At 36.0% G+C, this 26121-nt stretch overlaps 2 protein-coding genes across 6 annotated transcripts in view; one reads left to right on the top strand and one right to left on the bottom strand.

Annotated features, from left to right (window-relative positions):
* Nucleotides 1–711, top strand: part of LOC108572485 (mitogen-activated protein kinase kinase kinase kinase 5) — a 7914-nt gene extending 7203 nt beyond the window's left edge. Inside the window, exons 18-21 of the mRNA XM_017934733.1 lie at nt 46–129; nt 201–293; nt 367–493; nt 570–711. Of these exons, the coding sequence (XP_017790222.1) occupies nt 46–129; nt 201–293; nt 367–493; nt 570–669 (404 nt within the window). The 3' untranslated portion in view covers nt 670–711. The remainder of the gene's footprint in view (nt 1–45; nt 130–200; nt 294–366; nt 494–569) is intronic.
* The window catches only part of LOC108572484 (pleckstrin homology domain-containing family G member 3), an 88223-nt gene continuing 62806 nt past the window's right edge, over nt 705–26121 (bottom strand). For 3 of the 5 annotated variants that reach the window (XM_017934728.1, XM_017934730.1, XM_017934731.1), the window contains 12 exons: nt 14878–15423; nt 12963–13171; nt 12796–12896; nt 12615–12731; nt 12384–12534; nt 11966–12304; nt 11783–11878; nt 11594–11723; nt 11362–11519; nt 11179–11283; nt 8777–11058; nt 705–933 (listed from right to left, as the gene is read on the bottom strand). In XM_017934728.1, coding sequence (XP_017790217.1) covers nt 8836–11058; nt 11179–11283; nt 11362–11519; nt 11594–11723; nt 11783–11878; nt 11966–12304; nt 12384–12534; nt 12615–12731; nt 12796–12896; nt 12963–13171; nt 14878–15423 — 4175 coding nt within the window. In that variant the 3' untranslated portion in view covers nt 705–933; nt 8777–8835. Of the gene's footprint in view, nt 934–8776; nt 11059–11178; nt 11284–11361; nt 11520–11593; nt 11724–11782; nt 11879–11965; nt 12305–12383; nt 12535–12614; nt 12732–12795; nt 12897–12962; nt 13172–14877; nt 15424–26121 lie in introns of those variants that run through there. The other 2 variants (XM_017934729.1, XM_017934732.1) reach the window with 2 other exon arrangements.

Genomic DNA, 26121 nt, shown 5'->3' with positions numbered 1-26121 from the left:
ACTCGTTGCTTTTTTGCTTAATTTAAGAATTTATATTTTTTTTAGCCACCGTAATACCAAGAAGAGAAAACCTTCACGTTATTAACGTTGCACAGCTAGAGAGAAATGCAATATTAGTCTGTTACGATAGTAAGTAATAAACTGATTCTGGTTTAATGTTATTTGGAAATTTATAATTTATTTATACATATATTTTGCAGATGTAGTAAAAGTGGTGACGCTGCAAGGAAAACCTAGGTCGAGCAGAAAGCACATGTCGGAGTTACATTTTAACTTTCAAATCGAATCTATCAGTAAGTATACTTAAAATGAATAAAATTAAATTATGAAAAATTTAAATTGTATTTCATAATTTTTTTTCTGTAGTTTGCTTACCGGACAGTGTACTAGCATTCCACAAGCATGGTATGCAAGGTAGAAGTTTCAAAAATGGTGATGTTACGCAAGAAATCAGTGATCCTAGTAGAACGTACAGATTGCTTGGGTCAGATAAGTATGTCTATTATTAAAATTTGAATATGTGAATTTAAAAAAAAAATTTGAACACAACAATTTCATTGTTTCGATAGAGTTGTGATGTTGGAAAGCCACTTGGTTCAGACAGGCACGCTAACTGAGTCAGAGGGCGCGGACTTATACATACTTGCTGGACACGAGGCCAGTTACTAAAGTTCTCATCTTCCAAATGCAAATGTACAGGCGTAAATGTGTCGCAAGTGACTTGTGATTCCCTTTGACTGCGTGTAAAGTAAAATGTGACTGTACTGAGAAGCAGTGGTCGATGTTGGTAAGAGAATTGTTAATTATCCTGCTTTAAAAGTGCATACGATTGAAATTGGCGGTATTATCGGTGAACATACACGTAACAAACACGCACGTCGTTCGTCACTGTTCTCCATGTAGTCATCAATGCCGCATAAACTGGTTATTTACCTAAACGAAAAGAGAAAAAACTTTTTAACAAGGACAGATTCAAAGTTGTTGATCTTCGAGGTCGGAATGAAGATCACAATGGATCAAATTATTGAGAAGAAGCACGATATATTTAAAATAAATATGTAAAATCGCCCTTATGCCTGGCAAAATAAAGCTTATACTGTATGGATCCACTCCCAAGAAACGTGCTATCGCGAAATTCATATTTTCTCGGTATACGTTGTTACGATAAACGTCTAGCGAACGATAGTAGAAGTCAAAACCTGATTTTAAACGATTTTTTCCACTTTTCAATTCATCTCCTTGCATTCACACGAATCTTGAACAATGAGAACCACGCATATACACGATATTCACTTATAGATACACGAATACTTATATTTTTAGAATGATTTTTAGACAAATACGAAAAATCCCTACAGTCTTGGACATAAATTAAATTGTATCGTCGTATAAGCTTCTCATCTAAAGTTTGTACAACTCATAATAAGATATTGGCTAAAGGTAGTTTAAGTAGAATAATATATTTGAACGTGAGAAACAGTGAGCAACAAAGACAACGATTTAATTCCATAATTAGTCACCAAGCGTATAAAAATTATAACCTACCGAACGCCAGTCCCAGATATATTTTTCTCGCACGAGAACAAACAAATAATAGAGTAAAATTGAAACGCGTGTATTCGATGCAATATATATCTTCTATTCCTTTTTTTTTTCGTATAAGTTTTACTTTGGTAGGCATCGGGCCCTTGCATCAAAATTATTTTAAATAAGACATTGCGTTCATCAGTGTCTCTAATTTTGGACGATTGTACTATAAATTGTAGTATAAATTGCAAGATTGTAATATAAATTGCAAAAATAATTTATGACGGCAATCATAAATTATTTATTTTAAGAAGTATCTACGAAAGGTCTTAACAATTTAATTCATCTCTGAAACAATCATTTTTAGTAACCACGTGAACATGTTTTAACTATGTGCACCATGGAATGCTTTACGTTGTGTAATTATCTATCAAGTCTAATATTGATAATTGGAGTTTTAACGGGGAAAAAGGAGAAAGGAACTAGGATTGAAATTTCTCTCGCTAGTTTTCTTTTTGAGAAAAGAAACGTACGATTTTGGTGGATATGTATTATATAAATATCCAAAAATTTCTTCGAATTATACATGATACATTCAAAGGTTAGGAGCACGATATATCTATATACACATATATATATTTGAATATCAATGAAACTAGTATCTTATTTCTTCAAGATATAACGATATAAGTGCATTTTTGTGTGATGGGTTCAAGACTGGGAGAAACATGATTTCTCATTTGCGAAAGACTTTCTTAACACATGAATTGTGTATTGGGGGAGGAAGAGTGCTGGATGAATACATAGAGTTTAAGGATTAAACGTTCATACGAAAGTTACGCTAAGTATTTACACTTTTTTTTCTTTTTTGTTTTTTTTTTATAAATTTTCCTTAACAAACGTTTGAGATTATTGATTATTTCATCGGAATGATCAAAGGATATATATAATGCGGCATTTTACGATATGTAAAATTGCAACGCTATCTATAATTTAATCGAAGTTAGCATTGATCGATACTATGTGATATTTCTATGATTTCTTTGTGTAATCGATACAAGAACAAATAACGTAGACTGTACTTTTAATTAACGATTGCTAAAAAAAAAGTAAAAAAAAAACGAACACTATCGTTATTTATTTGTATGATATACTTTTCATTTGCGTCGCAAAAATATATTAAATAATACTCATTTCGAATTTCTGTCGGAGTATCGTAGCTTAAAATAAATATTAAAACGACCAACTTAAACGCAACATTTTACGTGTAGAAAAATTTGCATTTTTTGCACGCAATTAGTAGCATAAAATAAAAGACAAGTTAGGATTTAAACGTTCATTTTAGTGTAGAATTGTATTATCTATTGTTATATTAAGTTTAAACGTTATTTTCAAAATTTAGGTTTTTTTTTAAATATTACACGTCAAAAATATAAAAAAAAGGAACTAATTTAAAAGCTTACAATTTGTATATTGTAAGGCAATAATAGATCTCACAATGAACGTTATTTTAAAATATAGTTCTTAAAAAAAAAAAAACAAAAAAAAACAAAAAAAGAAAAGGTATTAGTCGACATTTAAACGAATAATATTTCACGATAAAAACACTTAATTAAAATTTAAAAAAATTAAAAAACGATTTTTTCGTGTAGTTTAAATTTTATTAGAATAGGAATATATATTTTTAGTATTATTATCGCATAATCCGCTTAAATTTGATATAATTTGGCCAGGCAAGCAAGTGAAGTGTTGTAATTTGCGACCCTTAAAAAATAATTATTAGGGAAAATTGAATATGTTAAAAAATATTTGAATTTATCAGTATCCTTTAAATGTTATTTAGCAAATTTTTGCAAGTATCTGGCACTTTTCCATCCATTGTCGATATATACATCGATAGCTCGCAAACCAAAGTCATTGATTTGCAATGATAAGAATGAAATGTAAATTGAACTAGGAAGGATTAACAGAGTAAAATTATCTTGGAAATGTTGAAATATTTTGGTATTTTATATGAAGATTTGCTGTGTAAATAGAAAGTAGGTGACTAAAGAAAGTATTATGCTATTGAAAACTTACTATAATAGTGTCATTATAGTAAATAATATTTGACTGCTTATTGTTTGTGGTTAATAATTATGTTATATAAATGTTGTATTTACTGTCCAAACATAAGTGGTATAATATATTAGCAATATATATAATTGAATTTTGTTGTCAAATGTAACTTCTTTATACTCCAAAGTTAGAGTTAAAAGATTTTTATTTTGTTTTAACTTTAAAAATATACAAAGTACATGGATTATATAGCTTCGAAATATTGATATTTATACCACTTATGCTGTGACATAATTTAACATTTAATGCTAAGTTATTATCACAAGATGTAGAAAAATTCTGCTTAGCAAAAGAACATTTTATGCTGACAGTTTCTTATATAAAAAGAATTGAAGCAATTGTGTTCAAAATATGTCCAAGATAGTTCACTTTACGACTTTAAATATCACTCTTGTCTTGTGCATTATCCTAGGACATCAATTACATGCATTTGTCCAAGTATTTCATTCCAAATAAAATAAAGTTTATGAGATGTAATTTATTCATTCATTGTGAAGTTTATGTGCACAAAGTTACACAGAGTGATGATCATATTACTTTAAGTACTGTCATTAAATGTAGCAGCACATTTAAATAATGAATTGATGACTATGTTTAAAATATTTGCAATATTAATAAGTTTTTCTTTTTTCTAAGAGAATATACATACAGATGTAGTTCTAAAGACAAGAGGGATGTTTTTTTCAGGGAATATGATTAAGCAGGTCCATGTGTCGGTAACGTTTACACGTTCGTGTCAGCAATTTAGTATGCAATTACAATCAGTGCTTGAGCAATCAAATGTGAAATGTTTAATCAAATTGTACAACTTGGTTGAGAAATCTACTAGAATGTTACTTATATAAAATGGTAGGTCTTGTAAAGGAAATGTGTATAAAGCAATGTCTTCCCTGTATTTGCTGTTAAGCATTTACTATTAGGAGATGTTGAGTGCTTGTAATGTCAGCATTTAGAAGAAATTATTTTGTATTAACAATCATTTAAATTGCCTTTGTTGCTTGATTCAAGTTATTTATAATCATTCATCTTTGTTACTCATTATATAAATGTTTATAATAGTATATCTTTTTATATAGATTTAGAAGCATTTTGGAGGTAAATGCTTTTTGTTAATAAATTGTTTTTGCACATTTTTTAATTGATTATCAGCTATTTATAAATTATGAAAAACATTTTGTTTCTTGTGTTCACATGACCAATACTTCCCCAAATGTTACAGATAATTTCCAGCAAAATGTATAATTGGTGTGATATAGATTTCTAGAATCAATGAAAGATAAAGATTCTATATGCTTTCTAGATATTTAAAACGAATGTATGTACATGTGTAAAGAGACATTTCTAATTTTTTATATGCATGTTTTTTTTTTTTTAATTTCTTCTTTGTATAAACATTATTCTGTAAAGCATTCATATACTAAAATTGAACATTTGTTTGAATAATGTCATGAATAATGACACTGCAAAGTTACCTGGCAAATTTTTGTATTATTCTAAAGACAATAATTTTATTCATGGCATCAAATATGCAATTTAAAGTGCATACAAATAAATTGGCTAAATGCAAGGAACAAATATTTATGCTAACAATTACATGGTTGAGAAAATATTAGGGAAAAAGTAATTATACTCTATTGCAGACCAACTATTAGAAAACATAAAATTTAGGAAAGAAACACAGAAACATCTTACATGCAGAGATTTTACATATCCATATTCTACTTATGACCATAAACTTTTAAATATAACCTTCAGAAGTGTTTTTTGTTGAATGTAGTGCATAGCTGAAGATATTTAATTTTTATCCAATTTCCATGTATATGTATGCTGTGTGTAAATTGAACATTGACACATGAATTTGAAGCTGATGACTCCAAAAAAATCATGTACACTGATATTTTATTGAGATCACAGAAATTAATTTTTCATGTTCTTGTTCAATTTACTCACACTGTAGACTTCTGTAGCAGTAGGACAAATAGTACAGCGATAACATGTACCTGTCCATATTGACCAGATTCGTGGCTTTGCCTCTACTTATGAATGGAAAATATGAAATTACCTAAGAGAATCATAAGATCATATTTACAAGATTGCAAGACACAAAACTTTTTGTTTTATATCCTGTGATACTCTTAGGTTTTATGTTCTATATATTATTTGTTTAATACCAACAAAGTTATAATTTATTTTAATTAATCCTGAGAGTGACATCAATGAAATTACTGTACTTATTTTACTGCTATTTTTCTATTTCATAATAGAGGATTATTTTGAAGGTTAAAGATTTATCATTATATTTTTATAATTGTCCTTTTTAGTTATTACCTTTTAGGTAATAATAGTTATAAATCACTCTCAGGGTTCCAACAATCACAGATTCTCGCAGGTGCTGTTTAAATATCGTTAAGTTACACTATTCAGGCCGATTCGATGTTCTGTTCAGCTATGTATTATGTTTTTCATGAAAAAATGTAAGCCGTATAAGCAAAATGGAATATTTTAAGGGGCAAGTTCGTATTGTAAGAGTGACAATGTAAGTTCAAAGAAGTATAAGGATTAGCGTGAATAACGATGTCGAGATTTCGTTAGTTTGCGCTGTTTCGAGGGAGATGAAGGAAAAAAGGAAACTATAAAGAATTGTCAATATTGTCAATAGCGCGTTATTAACCAAAGCTTTAGCTGCATATAGAAATGACGATTTAATGAGAATATTCTTGGAAACAAAATCATAGAAGAGGAGCGTATTGTTGTCGCATAAATGAATTCTAGGTTTAAGGAGCTTCTCGATGAGATGCTGTATAAGAGAAAACGAGATAACGATCTCGTTGAAATTTCTTTCGTTCGTTTGCGACAGTGTTTTCCAACGGGGGACTCTTTGTAATGAGTTTTAATATTTTAAGGAACCCATTGAAGTTGGTGACGGTATTACAATTGTATGTTTTTTTTTATCTTAAGTAAATAAATTGCGTCAGAGGTTCCAACAGAGCTCTGATTGGAAAGCACTGATATGTTGTCTTACCTTTTCGATGCGTAAAGTTGCACGATTGGTCGTTGTTATTTATGTCAGTGTTGTCCAAGAATGAAATTTCTTATTCTATTTTGTATTTCTTTATGTACTGTTACTAGCAACAAATAATTTATTACGTTTTCTGGAAAAATAATCACTGGTTCACTAACGTCCATAGGACGATTAGAAAGACAAAATGGGGGGAAGTTATTTAAACTATAGAAATTAGCTTGGACCGCACTGATCTATGGGATTAGCGTATAATAATCTTGTATTTAAAGATATGAACTTTTTGAAAGTGATTTTCGTGTCGAAAGGGTCGTAATAACGCACTACTTTTTCCTCTTGTAGCGTAATACAAGATGCGTTTTCGTTAGTTGAACATAAAGATCACTTCTGTGTACAACATCAATCGCAGAAACTCTGTAAACGAGATGGAAACCTTAATTTATTCTTTATATTTATATTCATAACCAGAACTAACGGAGATTTGAGAGAAAAATTTTATCTGAATAGAGAGCAGACTCTAATTCAAGGTAATACTAAACGATTAAGTGTATCATATAGTTACTACAGTTGTATATAATGTGTATAATGAATGATCGTTTTTTCAGTTCACTGAGCTTCTCACATTTTAGTCATTATATCTTTTTTTCTCTTTCTTTTTTATATACGTACAGTATTGCGAAGCTAATTTATGAACATTATTGTATCATTTACTCTTATATCTGTAAACACGACTAGCTGAAACCTCTTGTAAATAGACATTTCTCGTAATAAAACCTACCTGAAGTAATATTTGGATTTACCTCTAGAATCTAACCTTTAGATCTATATTTAAATCCTTGTAGCATTCATTCAGAATCAGCTATAACCTGTACTTTGTTCTATGTAATTTATCAAAAAATGAAAACGACAGCTGACAATAATTAGATTGATTTATTGCAAAAAAAAAAATTTAATTTTCCGCTTAGTGTAATTGCAAATAAATCAAGCACTCATTTGCATCATGAGCATCATTAATGTCTCTATGTAACGTTAAATATATCGCGCGTTTTTCTTCTTTTTTCTCGAATACGATTAAACGATAATTAACCCGTTAGGTTCTGTGAATAAATAAAAAATAAAAAGTGACTTTCATCGTTGTTCAAGCGAACACGTTTATCGTTGAAAAATAAAATAATGCTGTCTGAATCCTAACGAGTTAATGCAAGTACATCGACGCATAAAATATTCAGTCGACATGATGTGTATCGATTTACAATAGTCTGACTAATTTCGTTAAAATATGAAAATTTTTTTCGTAAAAATTTATAACAATACAGGGCGATTAAAATCTATAGTGTTAACATTTTTTTCGTAACAATTTGTTAGATATATTTATATGTTAAATATTTAAATAACCAAATGTTCTAATTTTTTTTAAATTCTTTCCAATTACCCTGTATCATTAACATGAAATTTATATATGAAACGGATTAAATACGATATACGATAATTGAACGTATCACTTACAACGTTGTTTGCTTCTTTTTACCACTGATTTACATGATATGACAAATCGTTCGGCAGTATTTGTTTCAATGTTGTACAATACACGTGTACTTCAACACTAGAACTTCATGTTTGCATGGGAAATAATTTACACAAGGCACAATAATAGTACAAAGGGAAACGTAACGTGTACATAACAATAGTTCATTGTTTTTGTTTTTTAAGTCTCGTTAATATATATGTTAATATTAAAGATAAAAAAATTAGGTTATTCAAAATATTTAATTATGTACATATTATGTCTTCCATTACAATTTCTGTGTTTTATCTAGATCAATGTTACTCTTTATGAATTCTGCTTTCATTTATCTTATCTGTAATCTTTCTTTCCACCCTTTATTGTACTAATAAAATATAATCTCAAAGATTGTACTTGGTAAATCACTCACGAATATACTTTGCTAACTCTGAATCATTCGAGGAAGTATTACTGAACTGGACAATAACTGCTTAACCCTTTTAAGATACATTTTCCATATTTCTTCCGACAAGTATACAAACGACATGCTCCAGTACTTAATCTATAATATTTGTTAATCTCAAAAGGATTAAGAACATTTCACAAACCTGAAATTCCCGTGTTCAAGGCTCCAGCCACGAGATTTGTACACTTTCATTGGCATAAATTACGTTTCAATGTGGCCCTGCAGCTGACCCACGATTTTCCTCACCCAGCCAGCTTGGCTTTGTCCCGCCGACACATCATCCTTCTCCTCGTTACTGTTCTGCACGTAACCACTCTGTAAACTGTTTTTAGAACACTGATACATTCCATTCTCAGATACAGGGAACTTCACTTTACAGTCAAATTCTTGTTGTTCCTTTAGGAACACTGACTTAACCTTCAAATAGTCAGGTTTTTGAGCCACGTTCGGTTTATATTTTGTAGTTACAGTGGTGTACCCTTGGGAATTCACAGATGTAATGGACTCTGTTCTCTTCTTCGCAGGCACTGGTGGTGCCACCTTGCTCTTTAAGGGTGCATAGTCCTCACAAGGTTGACTTGAAAGCGGCCTGGCTACCAGAACCTCCTCTATGTCGCTAAATATTGCACTATCCCGGAAAGCATCATCCACATCTGCGTCCACGTAGTTCTCAATTGTCTCAAACGACTTTTCGTAGAAACTGTCCGTTTCACTTTCTCGATTTTCTACGCCCTCTTCGTCTTCTATCTTTTCTTCCTTAGTTTGAGACTGTCTACTCGCTAGTCGTTTGCTCTCAAAGAACAATACTGTGGGATCTGCATAGTCAGACTGCGCAATTCGAGCACCCAAACTGGAACTTCCTTGCTTGTAATACAATGAAGGGATTCTCAGGTCTGAACCACCTCTGGCTGTGCATCCAACAAGCTCCTCTACGTCTGAGGAAGATTCCCTTGAGTGTTTCATCTTACCCTTCTTTTTCAACTTACCTGTACTCAACGAACGGAAGTACTTGGTCCTCTCCAATTCTTCACTACACTCTAAAGTTTCTGTGCTCATGGTGTTCCTTAAACCTTGCAGACGATTACCAGCCTTGGAGAGGACGTTTTTGAATATAGTACTTCCACTAGTGTTTGCTCTGTAGATCTTGTGATCAGGATGTATATTAGTGGTCGTGGATGACATGTGGATTTCTGAATAAGCGTCCGTCAACGTGTCATCCAAAGAACAGAAGAACGTTGAAGTGGAATTCGAAACGGAAGTCGGGAACTTAGCGATTCTTCCTTCTGGTTGACACGTTGACGCGTATCTCTCCATGTCCTCCAGGTTAATCTCTGCCGGTTTGTCTGAAGCTATTGTAAATGGTCTTTCACTCATAGGTTTACCGTCTCTCTGTAGAAACCGCGACTTGGTTACATTCTGAGTGGAGTTAGGATGAATTTGGAAGCTGCGTGGAAGAGAACCACACTTCTGAGGCGAAGTTGGCAATCCTTCACACAGCTTTGTTAACCAGACGGCTGGACGAGTTGGACTGTCATTCCCATCCAAGTCTTTCTCCTCTTGTAGACCTTCCCAGACATGCTGTAAGTTATCATAATTCCCAAAGCCCTTATTAGACTCTGTAACTTCCCGGTTACCTTCATTTGTATATTCACCATTTACAGTGGTCGCCCCCTTGTCACTCTCTATAACCTGAATCTCAGTTTCCTTCGGAACTGGAGATTGAGCAACAGGTTCCTCGCTCCTGGAAGTTGAGTTCTCCCTTATCCTAAGCGCAGTCTTGATAACCTTGCTCTCAGTCACAATACTTTGTCTCTTAAATGTCTCGAACAATGCCTTCTTCTCCTGGACTTGGTTAACCTTGTTATTCTTTGCCTCCGCTGATTTATTGCTCTCTGTTTTATTTAAATTGTCGTACAGTAGTTGTAAAGTGGGTTGATGGTCACGAGAAGAAGACAACGAATTCCAAGTATTATTCGTTTTAACGAATCGTTCGCGGTAGCACGTCCTGATACGCGGTACCCTATTGTTCACCGAGTTATCAGCGATGTAATTCGTGTTCTCCGAGTCGCTGTCGTCAGACGTGTCAGCAGAGATGCGTTTATTGAAACGTTGCTGCTGCCTCACGTTCACTGTACTGTTCGTTCGTTGTTTCTCGAGGAGTTTCTGGAATTCCTGGTTCTGCATCAGGATGTGGCCGACTATTTCTTCAACGGTTTGAGCCTGAGTCTGCTGTTCCTTGTTCTCTTTGGTTTCTGGCGGTGGAGAGTTCGCGCGCTTGTCATTCTCAATGATGGCACACTCGGTTTCGACCGTAGCTGAACCTGTGTCACCTGTATCTTCCTTTTGCTCTTCGTCGGATTGGTCGAGACACACGTAAGATTGGAAACCTGGTTCTGATTTCCTCCTCCAACCAGTGAAGCGATCCTAAACAGAATAATAAATATTTTAAGTTATCCTGTTTGTATTTTGGAGAAGAAGAGAGAGATTTCTAAGGTTCTGAACATAACCTCAGAATTAAAACATAAGATATGTATTTTTTAATACCTTGACTTTCGACCCGCGCCCATCTGAAGCTCTAAATCCTTGCTCCCTGGAAAGATTGATGCTGGAATCCTCACTCTGATTTTTTCGTGGCGATGCTGGAGAATCCTGTTGAAATATGAATCAAATTTTAAGTTTAATTATAAAGATAAATAACGTTTTTTATAAGGATAAAGTTTTTTGCACCTCAATTGTAGTCTCAGACTTTCTGCCACCTTTCTTGAACTTCTGTCTAAGCCCAGTTTCAGACCTCCGTCTCTCCCTCTCTTGTTTCCGTTTTTCCAAGTACTCCGGCGGTGCTGAATGCTGTTTCTTCACTGATCCTCTGTCTGCCAAAGCATCATCTACAATTGTTTCATTATTGTCATACTACTAATGATTGTATAAAAAAGTTCTTATGGTGTAACGTTTAACATACCTTCTGGTTGCGTCTGGCCAAGCTGCAAGACTAATTGCCTTGCGTGAGAAGGAATAACTGCGTTATAATTTTCAAGAATCACCCTCTTTATCTGCAAAGTCCATTCTCTCTTTTGTTCCAAGTTTCGTGCCTGATAAAAAATACATATTGTAATAAAGACGGTCATCAATAATAAAGTATTTGTGTTACCTGTAAAGTATACTGTAGTCTAGGATTGTCAAAAGGAATCACATGAAAACTGAGTGGTTCACCCGGTATACTCTCAATGAGCATCAGATTTGAACACTGTTGATTTGAATACAAAATTAAATAGAATAAAATTTTCACTCAATATTTCATTACATAATTAACACAAAAGAACATAAACTGTACCATGATGTGAGCTTTGTAAACTAAAAGTCCATCTTCTTTCTTCTTGGTGAGCAGAAGCATGCGGTCGAACAGGAAGGCATGCCTAGGAGCTTTCGCCCCCCGCATTCTAAAGCTTCCTTCTGCCACCAACTCACCACTGGTGGTTAAATCTGGTCCAGGCCACCCGTACAGGAGGGACTGAATCACTTGAACACGCACCGCGTGCTCGTGTCTTCGTTTCATCGCGTTAATGTGCTTAGCGATACCTGTCATGGCGGCCAGTGCCGCCTCGATTGCCTTCCTACCCTCAGTCTCGTTTTCTCTTAACTCACAATCTGCTCCATACTCTTTTGACAAGTTCTGTAAACGTTAATCAAGGGATAAATTAATTAAAACTATTTTTCTTTTGTCTGGAGTCAAAATTGCAGGTATAACTTACCTCCAGAAGTAAATGGTACTTCAGGATCCTCTGAACAGGCTTCAGAAGGAAGGATCCAAGGGGTAACGCATGCCCCAAAGCTGCTTGTCTCTCTCTAAACGCGTTCGCAGTCTCTTCGTGACTCATTAGGTCGGTAAGAACGGAAACTGTCCTAAAATGAAATGCATTAATCTCAAGGTAATATCGAGGAATGAAAAAACACTTGGAACTTTAAATCAGACTTAATTTTACCTTGGATAATTGGTACAATACTCTGTGTATACTTTGAATCCTGAGTTGTGCTTGATGAACGTGTTCGCCACGCAAACCGGGTCCAGACCACATTTCTCTATCTCTTTCAAGAACTCTCTGATGTTAAATTATATTATAAGTAACTGAATTTTTAATTAAACTTTCTATAATACTACTTTACCTGTTGAACTCGAAAATATCCTCAATATTGCTAAATAAATCACTCAGCTGCATTTGATGCGCAAACGATGCCGGATCGTTTCTCCAATATATAAGGTAACCCTGGAAAATAAGGACTTTTTTTATCTATTCTTTTTTTTGATTCACTAAAGCGTCAAATTTAATTACCTGGATAACTTGTCTCAGATGTTCGACGTATATTGCTTCAGTGTCAACTATTTCAAGGAGTACCCTTTCCATGGGATTTCTGTGAGGATCGCAGTAACGTGGCCTGTGGAACAATGGTTCCTCTCTACTGTTCCTTCTCTGTCCACTGCCATCGTTCCCTATTCGACAATTCGTTTCTGACACTGTCACCACTCCACTGTCTCCGGAACCTATTCCAAACATTTTTTACATTAATATTCTTGCTCTATAATAAATTTCAAAGGTATATCTTACTGATTCTAAACTATTCTATAATCTTAAAAACGTTTGGCTCTTCCTCTACATAGTTTTAAGAGGCATAGGAATAGGGTTGTAGAAGAGAAAGTGGGAATCGACAGGGATAGAAGCCAGGCCCATCACGAAAACCCTCGATGACGCATGAGGCCCACAATGCGTTCACCATTTTCATGGAAAAACCCCTAAATAGTGTGCGTATATAAAGAGACGAGAGAAAGTTTTTTCTTGCAGATAGAGTCAATGTTACTAAAGTCGCCTAAGTTGGGTTAGAGTTGTAAGTGTCATTTTATAATTATTAGAGTTGCCTGACAGTCATTTTTGTGTTACGAGTTTTGTCAAATCATTGTCAACCGTCAAAGCTTCATAATAAATTATTATATAAAAAAAACACGCCCTTAACAATTAAATTTCCATATTATAGATAATAGAATCATATTAAAAGCTCTATTCCCAAAAATATAAGGAATGTAAGATTTTATTTAAAATTTCCAAAACCTAACCTCAATTTTGAAATTCACTTTGAGTTACTTTCAAGTGATCAAATAATTGCCCTAACTCGATGTAGGTATTTATCGGTGTTAAAATGGGAGCAAAAACGGTTAGCATAATTTCTTGTAAACGGTAACAAATCGTTTCTTGTGAAACGAAAGCGAAAGAACCGTCGGAAATGATAATTTTTCTGCGTAACGTGCTATCAGACGGTTGTTCGATTCTCGAAATGCACGGGTTTTCTCGCGTGCCGGCAATTCAGGCCGTAGCAACGTTTCCCTTAACGATGACCACGGAATGCCACGAGAGAGAAGTTTATTGCCACCGCCGCTATCATTACTGTCATTGCCGCTGATTACGCTACCAGCCATGGAGAAAGTCGGAGTCCTTGAAATCTCGTTCGACCGATACGTATCTAGGAAACGGATTTCTAAAATATCTTCCAACCTTTTCAGACCTTGTAGTGCAATAAAACATCTCTCTCTTAATTGTTTGGTAAAAGAAAAAAAAGTTAAGAGGAGATCCAGGGTGATACACATGCGTAATGATGATGACGACTTTGTTTTATTCGCTATTGGAGGGGAAGAATTGCACCTGCTTCTTTTTCAGCATGAGTTATGGGAGAAACAACTGTGTTTAATCGTTTGATTAGGGGGAGAAGGTGATGCTTTATTGGTGTTTCTTGAAATATTGGGAGAATAAGAAAAGTAAAGGAGAGTGTGCCTTTTATTTGGAATTATATTTAGATTCTTTTGTATAGAGTAGGTACTATCAGGTAAAAAGTAGTTCACCTGTTATTGTTCCATTGGTCTCCACATCAATTCGAACAAGTTCTCATTTAAAGCTAACTCATCAAGCATCCCCACACTTACCTCATAATCATTAATTCTTAATCTCTGGAATTTCTCAATGGACTAAATGTGAAAGAACATAATCTACATATCCCTACTTTCTCTAACCAAATTTGCAACTTTTAGAAAAAGACTTTCCTCAAATCTTAACATCTGCTATTCCTCAAAGACTCAGCAGAGAATCCAAGTAACTCCTTCCAACATCTCCAAACCCAAATTTCAACTTCACCAATCCACTAATGCTATCCAAACTGCTTTCATATTTCCACCAACCCCACCAAACCGCCAAGAGCCCTCACCTTGAGAGCTGGCGCAAGTATCTGCGAGCGACTCGACCGATGCCAAATAAGGATTGATGGTGCATGCGTTCCCTTGGTTGCTGCACCCGCTGGAGGAGGTGCTGGACGCCACTGAGCTTCCAGACAACGGTCTCCCAGTATTTCTGCATCGTATGTTGTACCTAAGCGGCGTGAGCCCGTTGCTTCCGCGTCTATAAGGTTTCTCGTTCAACGTGCATTCACTTCGATCCTCCTGCTGGCTTGTGCTCAGCGTCTCGAACATGTCGTCTTTCTCAGGTGTAACATCATCGTCCACGACTATGTTCACGTTGCTCTCTGGTAACGGTTGATCGTCGGACATGGCGTCCTCTGGCTGAGATTTGGACAACTCAGGACAGAACTGACCGAAAATGGAGCCCCGATGGGATACCAAGCTCAGACGTTTCTGCAGTACCGCCGGTATGTTGCAGGTGGATTGGAGCACCGTGTGGTCACTGTAGCCATTGGTCCGTCGTGCAAGCTCGTCAAACATGCCTAGAAGCTGAGGCACCAGGTCCGTACTTGTTCCTGAAAAATTAAAAAAATGCAAAAATTAGATGAAATTTGTGGTAGATTCTCAGAATTGAAGAGACAAAAGTTTAAATATTATTAAGTTAAATTATTATTTTGTAAGTTTGAGCTAACCTAACCTAACCTGACAAATTCAAAGATAAAAATCAATAACAATTCATATCTTTAACAACAAATCAGTATTATTTTCTGGATGGAGTCAACGTCCAACGTTCGAAACAAGTGTTTCTCTTTCCGCTATGAGCGCAAAATGGCTGCCAGTAAATTGGTTCGCCGATAAATCCCGCAATGCAAAAATACAGTTTGCTTTCTTTGAGCGTTCTTTACGAGCCGTGTTTGCGTTTAAGCCTTCTCCCCCAACACAGCTGCAAATCTTGAAAGAACAACTTCCTCCGCCAAGAGTCTTACCGAGGGCTTGTATATTTTGCTCGGATCATTATCGTTGCGAAATTTTTACGTATGAAAACGGAAACCGGTGAATTAATCACTTCATGTGCAAAACTGTATATCCTAACCACTGAAGGAACAATATAATAATTATCTGACTTCAAATAAATTCCAATCATGTCTGAAAAGGAAAAAAGAAATACAACAAAATGTAACAAAAATTTCCATTCGAAAAAGTTACAGAAAAATTTTACTATTTTTAGGTTAAATTTTAATTTTTTTTAGAAATGTCGAAAATTTCTATACCGAATAGTACAAGAGTAATATTATATCATTGTATTCGCGAAGAATTGAAAAATTTCCGACTTTCGCCCGACGGTGGAGACTTTCTCTTTGGATCACCCTATAGAGTTTCAACGCGCGCGAAATGCAAAAAGCGCGGGCGCTCTTACAAGTTCATCGCACCAGTTGATTCATGTCTGCCTCGTGGGGAATTGGAAACCATCATGGCCCTGGCCGTTTGTTTATACGATATTGTTATGTTTCTGGCGAAGTAAAAGCACGAGCTTTCTTGCTGCCAGACACCACGATATACTCGTAATAAACGAAATTCCCTGTTGCACACGTGCGAAATCGGGCCATTTTTGGCCGCAATAACATACTAGCCCAGCTTTCTTTTGTCTATCGCGTGTCGCCTAAAAGGCAGTTCAAGCTAACCGTGTTCTAATGCCAAACACGAGTAGCAAACACTGCGACCAGGTTTTTCCCGTAGAATAAATTGACCTTTGGGAAGGTAGTTCGATTTTAGAAAAATTAGAATTTTTATGGTAGCTTTATAAAAAAAAAATGTTAAATAATTTTTTTAAAATTATAAAACAGTTTTTCAATTCTCTTAAATTTTGTGTATTCCAATTCCACTCAATCTACGTGTACAATCCTAATCACAATTATTGATACATCCTTTTACAAACTCTCTACAACATCTGCAATTTCTAAAGTCATCAAGCTGTCGAAATCGAAACACACTTCCGAGAAAAAAGCTGTAGTTTCTAAACAAGAATGTAAATTCAAATACACATTAACATCATCGAGATCTCGACACAATCGATTCATCAGAAGGTACATCAAGGCCCAAGAAAATTAAAGAAGGAGAAACAGTTGAAAGAACGGAGAGAGTCAGAGACCAGACCACCAACATTCTCTCTCACTCTCTTTCTCAGCTTCTTTCCGCTTTGCTCGTTGCTGGCCATATGCGTTCCTGGCCCGATCACGATGTTGCACTTGGCTGGAACTCGGCTAATAATAGAACGGGACCAACTTTCGTCTCGGCATCGCGTGCACCAGCTTCCTCGCGCCTGTCACGCTCGAGACCGATGACACGCTTCGCTGTTTCACCTCTGGCCCGAATTAACATCCCTTTTATATTCACCACGCCTTTTATCAACGTCTCGTAACACTGATTTTTATTATTGTCTAACGTTAGGTTACTCGAGGATCGACTTTCATTTTGCTAGCATTTTTTCTAACCGAGTTAGGTTATGTTAGGTTAGGTTAAGTAGCCCTTTTATATTATTATCATGAACATCTTGTAACAGTGTTCTTTGACGCTACATTACGATTGACTTCGATTTTAGAACCATTTCTTGTGACTAACAGTTAGGTTAGGTTAGGCAGTTTTTGTTTATATTCATCAACACCACGTAATAGTAATTTTTTATTGCATCGTGATATTTTGTCAATGTAGTATTATAAACGACTTTAGTTTTAGTACTATATTTCGAGGTTAAGTTAGGTTAGGTGGTTTTCTTATATCCACCATATTTCTATCAACCATGAATAGAAAATGGTACCTAGATCTGCCTAATCGGTTGACAATATATTAACATTATTATCGAATGAATTATTTAAAAATAACGATGCAGATTTTGTGAATTGCTTTTGATAACGATGATGTTCTTTTTCTGTGAGAAGGTGACTGAAAACATTTGGACCACCCTGTAGAGCTGAGCACAGTGGGTCCCGTTCACGATAAAAAGTATATAGATGTCAACGTAGCCGTTCTTCACCGTGGCAGTTCAATGTACTTGAGCATGGCTGCTGATTTCCAACTTTTCCCACGACGCCCCATTGAAGACCGACCAACCGGTACGCTACTTTTCGAAGATGCATAAATGCGTCATTCTACGTGGGTAAATCGGACGGTTGAGGCTTGTAGAAGGATATCCTCCTGTTCGTTGAAATTCTACTCACGATTCGAGGAGAAGCAAAGAAGACAATTATATTTGCAATTTAAAATGTTCGTAGCTGAGAAATACCCTAAAAATATAGATGAATATCGGCATTGGAAGATGGAACGGAGTAGAAAAAATTATTGTATCAATTGCAAGAGTAAAAGTTTGAAATTTAACAAAAAGAATTGTAATTAAAATTGAAACACATATCTGTTAGTACACAATTTTTCATTTGCAGTTCCAAATCACCATAGACTAAGAACATCCTAGATAGTAAACTGTGATGTTAAAAAGATGCAACTTTTAATGGAGCAATTAATTGTCACACAACATCCCACCAATTCGAAAATTAGGCCAGTACACATCAGCTGCGCAATGTCACCCTTCTGCCTTCCATCTCTTCACACCAGAAGTTGATAGATCCTCCTCTGAATGTAATTTTGTAATATCGTACCGACATCGAAATCAATTATAATATAATATTAAATGTCGTTGTTAATATAAAAATATTGAATTCTATAGAAAAAAGGACGTGAGCGACTTTGGTGAGTTATACTCGTTTCACAGTTGGTCGTAGGGTAAACAGTAATGTGTAAGTGGAAGATCAATTGGGCGTTTCGTCGTTGAACAAACTGGACGATATACACTTCTCGCAAGGTTCGGATTTACTGGCGATCCACTTTTATGCTCCATCTTGCTCAGTCAGACGCTTTCCTCTCGGTTATTCACCTCGAGATATGCCCAGAACGACCCTGTTTCTCGTCTTCGCGATCAGATTAATTTTCTTCCTTTACGAAGCTTACGACGATAAATAAACGGGGAACTGGACGCGAAGGATGAGATTAAGGACACCTGATGAACCTGGAGAACCTATTAGCTGGATCTTCCTCAAGTTTGTCGTTACGTCGACTAATTTAGGTGCCTTTATCACAAATAAAAGGAATAAATAAAAAAAAAAAACAAGAAGAATATTTGGAATTTTTATAGGTTCTTATTCGGTTATTTTCAATTTTTTTTAAAGTTCCAAGCTTCAATTCTCCTGAATTCTAATTTGTAATAATTCCCCCTCTGTGAAAACTCACAGAATACAACTTTTCATCTTCAACTTTCAATTCTGTTCTATTGTCTGTTAATACACGAACGCAACATACCGGAAGTCATCAGGCGTCAAATTTCTAAACACCAATTAACCTCAACGCTCGTAAGTTTCCCATTAATTCACGTATTACCATGCGGAAAACATCAAAAACCGCTGGTACACATCTTAAATCAGAAAAACAAACATACGACAACACATTTCACCAATTCAAATCTAAATACTTCGCTAACAACTGAATTCTGATTAGAGCAAAAACGAGGCAGCCAATCTGTTAACCTCATCCTTAATGGCGTCCTCCCGCCACTTTTTCCTCTGCATATCATCAACCACTATGAACCAAACCACGCGTATCATCTTCAATACACGTTCAATGTATCGAAAATTCGCCCAGAATTATTACTTTCGCCAAACATCCACCATAATCACTGTGCAATCGTGAATTACGTCACGTAAATACGGATCCGCCTTAATGGTAACCCGTCACGGCTGAAACGATCCATTTTATCCATTTTCGTGGTAAAAGTTCGCTGGTAACCGCATTCCACAATAATCGTGGACCAGTTTCGCGAATGGAAACAAAATGGTCCCGCGACTCATGCTACAAACGGCAATTAAGTAATACTCAACGATTAAGTTTATCACGGTGATTTATTTACAATGTTACACCGTCGATTACGAGACGATAAACCGAGCTGCGAAATGGACTGGAAAAAATGGCTCTCGTAAGAGTGTATTCCTATTTCCTGGTAATTTCGAATTCTTAGAATTCTAGCGAAATTTTTTAGATTTCTATTAACCCTTATGTCAATAGCCGAAATGTATAACGTTGTTCAATACCCGGCGTACCTGGGCGCCAATTTCCAAAATTCGTTTAATAAACGCATATCATTATCGGTAAATCTTAATCTTAAAAATTTGTACACGTTAATTGTTACCAATTATTGAAGATCGGTCTCAATATTCGCAAGTCATGAAACAGTTTACTATAAAGCTTGCTGCTGAGAACGTCCTTGGCAGGCCAAGGAACATTATAGATATTCTGGAACATCAGAACCGAAACTAAATAACACAGGAAGAAAAATTATTACTGGCTCCTGTTACTTGTGTTGTAGGGCAACATAGAAAAAACGTAGAGAAACTAAAAAATCTTGTACCGAATGCAAAAAGTGCGTTTGAATAAATAATTATTATTTAGACATCTGTAATTGTTATATATAGTACTATAAATACTTTTATTTATTCAATAACAGATAATATACCTCACAGGGTAATTCCGGGAGAGACGAACCAGGCAAGAATTTCCTACATTATCCGCTATATGTGGAACGCGTCAGTATTCTTTTGTTTTACATTTGTTTTACGGAAAGCGATCGAGCGTGGCTCTCGGTGTTTTTTCTTCCATATCTGGCGGATAACGTAGGAAATACTTGCCTGGTCCGTCTCTCCCGAAATTACCCTATTTCTACAAGTGAGCACCCGGGTACCCCTGGTATTGAGAACAACTACCTATATGAACTTTGACTGAAAAATTTTTTTGGTTTAACCCTTTGACTGGGGAGAACTCTCGCACGGAACCATCAATATGCAATAGAAGGCGCGATATTCGCATTTCTGTCACATATCGTTATGGTTATTGACCAAAATAAAAAAATTAAATAATGTACAATAGTATTGGGGCCTTCATACTCAAATAGGAAACCGACCGGAAAAATAGAGAGGGAGATCTTGGCGTAGTGTGTAAAGCCTCGGTTTTAGAGACCCTGAGGTCTCTCACGAGTTCGATTCTTGTTGAGTCCCTCAAAATTTTTCTTGGGTTCCTACAATAAGGTGTCAGGGTCTCTATACCCAAATAGGAAATCGACCAGGAAAAATAGAGAGAGAGTTTTTGGCGTAGTGTGCAAAGGCTCAACTTTGCCAGCCTGAGGTCTCTCACGAGTTCAATTCTCGTTGAGTTCCTCAAAATTTTTCTTGAGTTCCTACAATAAGGTGTCAGGGTCGCCGTACCCAAATAGGAAATCGACCAGGAAAAATACAGAGAGAATTCTTGGCGTAGTGTGCAAAGGCTCAACTTTGCCAGCCTAAGGTCTCTCACGAGTTCGATTCTCGTAGAGTTCCTCAAAATTTTTCTTGGGTTCCTATAATAAGGTGTCAGGGTCTCTATACCCAAATAGGAAATCGACCAGGAAAAATAGAGAGGGAGATCTTGGCGTAGTGTGTAAAGCCTCGGTTTTAGAGACCCTGAGGTCTCTCACGAGTTCGATTCTTGTTGAGTCCCTCAAAATTTTTCTTGGGTTCCTACAATAAGACGAAATTCCCTGTTGCACACGTGCGAAATCGGGCCATTTTTGGCCGCAATAACATACTAGCCCAGCTTTCTTTTGTCTATCGCGTGTCGCCTAAAAGGCAGTTCAAGCTAACCGTGTTCTAATGCCAAACACGAGTAGCAAACACTGCGACCAGGTTTTTCCCGTAGAATAAATTGACCTTTGGGAAGGTAGTTCGATTTTAGAAAAATTAGAATTTTTATGGTAGCTTTATAAAAAAAAAATGTTAAATAATTTTTTTAAAATTATAAAACAGTTTTTCAATTCTCTTAAATTTTGTGTATTCCAATTCCACTCAATCTACGTGTACAATCCTAATCACAATTATTGATACATCCTTTTACAAACTCTCTACAACATCTGCAATTTCTAAAGTCATCAAGCTGTCGAAATCGAAACACACTTCCGAGAAAAAAGCTGTAGTTTCTAAACAAGAATGTAAATTCAAATACACATTAACATCATCGAGATCTCGACACAATCGATTCATCAGAAGGTACATCAAGGCCCAAGAAAATTAAAGAAGGAGAAACAGTTGAAAGAACGGAGAGAGTCAGAGACCAGACCACCAACATTCTCTCTCACTCTCTTTCTCAGCTTCTTTCCGCTTTGCTCGTTGCTGGCCATATGCGTTCCTGGCCCGATCACGATGTTGCACTTGGCTGGAACTCGGCTAATAATAGAACGGGACCAACTTTCGTCTCGGCATCGCGTGCACCAGCTTCCTCGCGCCTGTCACGCTCGAGACCGATGACACGCTTCGCTGTTTCACCTCTGGCCCGAATTAACATCCCTTTTATATTCACCACGCCTTTTATCAACGTCTCGTAACACTGATTTTTATTATTGTCTAACGTTAGGTTACTCGAGGATCGACTTTCATTTTGCTAGCATTTTTTCTAACCGAGTTAGGTTATGTTAGGTTAGGTTAAGTAGCCCTTTTATATTATTATCATGAACATCTTGTAACAGTGTTCTTTGACGCTACATTACGATTGACTTCGATTTTAGAACCATTTCTTGTGACTAACAGTTAGGTTAGGTTAGGCAGTTTTTGTTTATATTCATCAACACCACGTAATAGTAATTTTTTATTGCATCGTGATATTTTGTCAATGTAGTATTATAAACGACTTTAGTTTTAGTACTATATTTCGAGGTTAAGTTAGGTTAGGTGGTTTTCTTATATCCACCATATTTCTATCAACCATGAACAGAAAATGGTACCTATAATCGGTTGACAATATGTTAACATTATTATCGAATGAATTATTTAAAAATAACGATGCAGATTTTGTGAATTGCTTTTGATAACGATGATGTTCTTTTTCTGTGAGAAGGTGACTGAAAACATTTGGACCACCCTGTAGAGCTGAGCACAGTGGGTCCCGTTCACGATAAAAAGTATATAGATGTCAACGTAGCCGTTCTTCACCGTGGCAGTTCAATGTACTTGAGCATGGCTGCTGATTTCCAACTTTTCCCACGACGCCCCATTGAAGACCGACCAACCGGTACGCTACTTTTCGAAGATGCATAAATGCGTCATTCTACGTGGGTAAATCGGACGGTTGAGGCTTGTAGAAGGATATCCTCCTGTTCGTTGAAATTCTACTCACGATTCGAGGAGAAGCAAAGAAGACAATTATATTTGCAATTTAAAATGTTCGTAGCTGAGAAATACCCTAAAAATATAGATGAATATCGGCATTGGAAGATGGAACGGAGTAGAAAAAATTATTGTATCAATTGCAAGAGTAAAAGTTTGAAATTTAACAAAAAGAATTGTAATTAAAATTGAAACACATATCTGTTAGTACACAATTTTTCATTTGCAGTTCCAAATCACCATAGACTAAGAACATCCTAGATAGTAAACTGTGATGTTAAAAAGATGCAACTTTTAATGGAGCAATTAATTGTCACACAACATCCCACCAATTCGAAAATTAGGCCAGTACACATCAGCTGCGCAATGTCACCCTTCTGCCTTCCATCTCTTCACACCAGAAGTTGATAGATCCTCCTCTGAATGTAATTTTGTAATATCGTACCGACATCGAAATCAATTATAATATAATATTAAATGTCGTTGTTAATATAAAAATATTGAATTCTATAGAAAAAAGGACGTGAGCGACTTTGGTGAGTTATACTCGTTTCACAGTTGGTCGTAGGGTAAACAGTAATGTGTAAGTGGAAGATCAATTGGGCGTTTCGTCGTTGAACAAACTGGACGATATACACTTCTCGCAAGGTTCGGATTTACTGGCGATCCACTTTTATGCTCCATCTTGCTCAGTCAGACGCTTTCCTCTCGGTTATTCACCTCGAGATATGCCCAGAACGACCCTGTTTCTCGTCTTCGCGATCAGATTAATTTTCTTCCTTTACGAAGCTTACGACGATAAATAAACGGGGAACTGGACGCGAAGGATGAGATTAAGGACACCTGATGAACCTGGAGAACCTATTAGCTGGATCTTCCTCAAGTTTGTCGTTACGTCGACTAATTTAGGTGCCTTTATCACAAATAAAAGGAATAAATAAAAAAAAAAAACAAGAAGAATATTTGGAATTTTTATAGGTTCTTATTCGGTTATTTTCAATTTGTTTTAAAGTTCCAAGCTTCAATTCTCCTGAATTCTAATTTGTAATAATTCCCCCTCTGTGAAAACTCACAGAATACAACTTTTCATCTTCAACTTTCAATTCTGTTCTATTGTCTGTTAATACACGAACGCAACATACCGGAAGTCATCAGGCGTCAAATTTCTAAACACCAATTAACCTCAACGCTCGTAAGTTTCCCATTAATTCACGTATTACCATGCGGAAAACATCAAAAACCGCTGGTACACATCTTAAATCAGAAAAACAAACATACGACAACACATTTCACCAATTCAAATCTAAATACTTCGCTAACAACTGAATTCTGATTAGAGCAAAAACGAGGCAGCCAATCTGTTAACCTCATCCTTAATGGCGTCCTCCCGCCACTTTTTCCTCTGCATATCATCAACCACTATGAACCAAACCACGCGTATCATCTTCAATACACGTTCAATGTATCGAAAATTCGCCCAGAATTATTACTTTCGCCAAACATCCACCATAATCACTGTGCAATCGTGAATTACGTCACGTAAATACGGATCCGCCTTAATGGTAACCCGTCACGGCTGAAACGATCCATTTTATCCATTTTCGTGGTAAAAGTTCGCTGGTAACCGCATTCCACAATAATCGTGGACCAGTTTCGCGAATGGAAACAAAATGGTCCCGCGACTCATGCTACAAACGGCAATTAAGTAATACTCAACGATTAAGTTTATCACGGTGATTTATTTACAATGTTACACCGTCGATTACGAGACGATAAACCGAGCTGCGAAATGGACTGGAAAAAATGGCTCTCGTAAGAGTGTATTCCTATTTCCTGGTAATTTCGAATTCTTAGAATTCTAGCGAAATTTTTTAGATTTCTATTAACCCTTATGTCAATAGCCGAAATGTATAACGTTGTTCAATACCCGGCGTACCTGGGCGCCAATTTCCAAAATTCGTTTAATAAACGCATATCATTATCGGTAAATCTTAATCTTAAAAATTTGTACACGTTAATTGTTACCAATTATTGAAGATCGGTCTCAATATTCGCAAGTCATGAAACAGTTTACTATAAAGCTTGCTGCTGAGAACGTCCTTGGCAGGCCAAGGAACATTATAGATATTCTGGAACATCAGAACCGAAACTAAATAACACAGGAAGAAAAATTATTACTGGCTCCTGTTACTTGTGTTGTAGGGCAACATAGAAAAAACGTAGAGAAACTAAAAAATCTTGTACCGAATGCAAAAAGTGCGTTTGAATAAATAATTATTATTTAGACATCTGTAATTGTTATATATAGTACTATAAATACTTTTATTTATTCAATAACAGATAATATACCTCACAGGGTAATTCCGGGAGAGACGAACCAGGCAAGAATTTCCTACATTATCCGCTATATGTGGAACGCGTCAGTATTCTTTTGTTTTACATTTGTTTTACGGAAAGCGATCGAGCGTGGCTCTCGGTGTTTTTTCTTCCATATCTGGCGGATAACGTAGGAAATACTTGCCTGGTCCGTCTCTCCCGAAATTACCCTATTTCTACAAGTGAGCACCCGGGTACCCCTGGTATTGAGAACAACTACCTATATGAACTTTGACTGAAAAATTTTTTTGGTTTAACCCTTTGACTGGGGAGAACTCTCGCACGGAACCATCAATATGCAATAGAAGGCGCGATATTCGCATTTCTGTCACATATCGTTATGGTTATTGACCAAAATAAAAAAATTAAATAATGTACAATAGTATTGGGGCCTTCATACTCAAATAGGAAACCGACCAGGAAAAATAGAGAGGGAGATCTTGGCGTAGTGTGTAAAGCCTCGGTTTTAGAGAGCCTGAGGTCTCTCACGAGTTCGATTCTTGTTGAGTCCCTCAAAATTTTTCTTGAGTTCCTACAATAAGGTGTCAGGGTCTCTATATCCAAATAGGAAATCGACCAGGAAAAATAGAGAGAGAGTTTTTGGCGTAGTGTGCAAAGGCTCAACTTTGCCAGCCTAAGGTCTCTCACGAGTTCAATTCTCGTAGAGTT

The sequence above is a fragment of the Habropoda laboriosa genome, unplaced genomic scaffold, assembly GCF_001263275.1.
Source record: "Habropoda laboriosa isolate 0110345459 unplaced genomic scaffold, ASM126327v1 scaffold65, whole genome shotgun sequence".
Taxonomy (NCBI): Eukaryota; Metazoa; Arthropoda; class Insecta; order Hymenoptera; family Apidae; genus Habropoda; species Habropoda laboriosa.
The sequence above is the reverse complement of the archived record's forward strand: the minus strand, read 5'-3'. Positions and strand labels throughout refer to the sequence as shown.